This window comes from Mesitornis unicolor, unplaced genomic scaffold, assembly GCF_000695765.1.
Source record: "Mesitornis unicolor isolate BGI_N332 unplaced genomic scaffold, ASM69576v1 scaffold2680, whole genome shotgun sequence".
In the NCBI taxonomy this organism is placed as follows: Eukaryota; Metazoa; Chordata; class Aves; order Mesitornithiformes; family Mesitornithidae; genus Mesitornis; species Mesitornis unicolor.
Genome location: NW_010157410.1, coordinates 1 through 2,343, shown reverse-complemented (window position 1 = coordinate 2,343; position 2,343 = coordinate 1). Strand labels below are relative to the sequence as shown.

The 2,343-nt window shown below is 37.6% G+C and overlaps 1 protein-coding gene across 1 annotated transcript in view; it reads left to right on the top strand.

Moving 5' to 3' along the window:
- The window catches only part of LOC104537055 (glutamate receptor ionotropic, NMDA 2A), a gene marked incomplete at both ends in the record, with an annotated part of 57,660 nt that extends 56,332 nt beyond the window's left edge, over positions 1-1,328 (top strand). The window contains one exon of the mRNA XM_010179836.1: positions 1,141-1,328. Coding sequence (XP_010178138.1) covers positions 1,141-1,328 — 188 coding nt within the window. The remainder of the gene's footprint in view (positions 1-1,140) is intronic.
- Between the last annotated feature and the right edge of the window lie 1,015 nt (positions 1,329-2,343).

Below are 2,343 nucleotides of genomic sequence, written 5' to 3'. Positions count from 1 at the left end.
AGGAACAGAATTCACAACTGGTACATAATGATGCAGTATAATTGAAGTTGCTGCTATTGTACCTGTTTGTGCCACAATTAGTTTATTTTTAGATTCCCTATCCATGAAGGTTTTGGCTGCAGATAAAGGCAGCAAAATGAGACATAGTTAAGTTTTGTCTTTTTCCTTTTAAAGATTGCACATGAACCTTTGTAGATATAATAATGTCTTTTCTTTGATCAAGGTCCACTGCTGGCAAGGGGTTTTCCTTCCAAGTGGTCCCCTCTTCTTGTAGATGCACTTTTAGTGGCTTCATCTGTGAAGTATTCATGCACCTCTGTTCTCACTCTTGCTCTACAGTGCTCCTTCAAAATTATCCCTAAAGGACACTGCCTCTTTTCCTTTCCTTACTGATTTTGTTTTCCTCTATTTTGCTGCGTTCCCTGTATACCTTAGAGAATGAGATTATTCCATGCTTACATTTTTAGACAGATGGGCTGAAAAGCTTGAAATTTTCCACACATTCCTTTATTCTTGCTGTGCTCCAGCTAGACAAATGAGAACTTTTGAAATGCAAATCACAAAGAAATATTTTCTATAATTTTGAAGCATGATTTAGATAGCTGTATCAGATGTGCTCCAGTACTTTCCTCTGTCTTAGCAAGAACTTAACCTTCACCTTTGTTGTTTATTTTTGGAAAAAGACATAAAATAAGAGTGTGTGCGGAACACAGGGGAAGTCATTTCAGTCTTGTTCGGTATTTTAAATAGCTATTTGGTTATTGTTGTTTCGCTTCTAAATTCTCTGTTGTAATTTGTGTTGGTTTTGGAGATCATTCTGCATCTCAAGATATTTATTATCCCTTTTGAGAACAAAGATATAAAGATAACAGGGAAAGACATTTTGTAGCTTGGTTTCTCCTGCTCAGTATTTTTTAACAGCATCCCTTAAAATAGAAATGCAAAACTATGCGTCCTACTTTCCCCCTCACTAAAATAGATGCCTTTTGTTAATTTTAGATACAGCAGGGCAGGATATGTAATTAATGATATCAAAGAATCCATATGATATTCAACAGGGTCCTAACATCAAGGACAAAAGAAGTCTGACAACAGCTGTCCCTAAGGCTTTGGGTTTTAAAATGTTTTCTTTTATTTCAGGAAGTTGGATGCTTTCATCTATGATGCAGCAGTGCTGAATTACAAGGCTGGGAGAGACGAGGGCTGCAAACTTGTCACCATCGGGAGCGGTTACATCTTTGCCACCACGGGCTATGGCATAGCCCTGCAGAAAGGCTCACCTTGGAAGAGACAGATTGACCTCGCCCTCCTTCAGTTTGTGGGAGATGGTAGGGATCAGACTTTTTTCCTTCCTTTTCTTTCTCTACATATGCACGGTTGATTCAGTTTTAGTAGTGTTGAGCCTATTGCCATGGTTCTCTTGCAGTCATGAAAAAACCAAACAAATGCAAACCAAATGAGTAAAATTATTTCTCAGTGCTGGGACAGGAATTCACTTCCACAACTCACCTCACCACCAAGGACATTCACACCTATTTTCAGAAAGTGTTTGCATGTATATCGCAAAGTAATGGTGGCCTCGGTGTTAAAGAATATTTCTAAAATTCTTTCTTTTCTTTTTTATTTATTTTTGCCTTTGAGCAATTCCTGAGGAGTTTTTGCTTGGCAGATGAGTTCTCTTTCAGCATGACTCTTTTGCTATTCAGAAGTGTTTAGCTCAAGTCTGAACTGGTGTGAGCGATAGGATGGATTCATTTAAATCTGTGGTAAGAGAATGTTTACGGAATTGAAGCAGGGTGACTGGTTTCACTGGAGTTCAAACAGCTTTTTTTCATGCTAACACAAACATAGAAGAATTGTAGATCCTCTTGGCAGGAGGAAAACTTATGCATGTTTGATGTATGTGTAGACGGTAATCATGACTCCACATAGGGCTTGAGGTAAATTTAGATTGTAGAAGTGCTTCTTTGCCACAGTGAAATTTCAAGACTTTTACGTGTGCATGCAAATAAAAATATGGTAGTTTAAAATTTTCTACATTATGACTGACTAAAATCCCCCATCAGACTGGAATATGGTGTGTGTTACATGATTATTTTGATATTTTTTCTTCTTTTACATAGATACATCTGTTAACTTTGCATTTCTCAGTGAAAAAGAGGGCTTCACTGAAAAAATAAATATGTGCTTACAGTCACTATTAGTACATCACTGAGACTAAGAGTGGTGTAGGTTTTGTATAATAGAACAGTTTGAATGGCAAAGTGCAGGACCTTAGCACAGTGGCCTCCTGTTCCATTTTTTACGGGAATCAATTCACAGAATATGAGGAGTTGGAAGGGA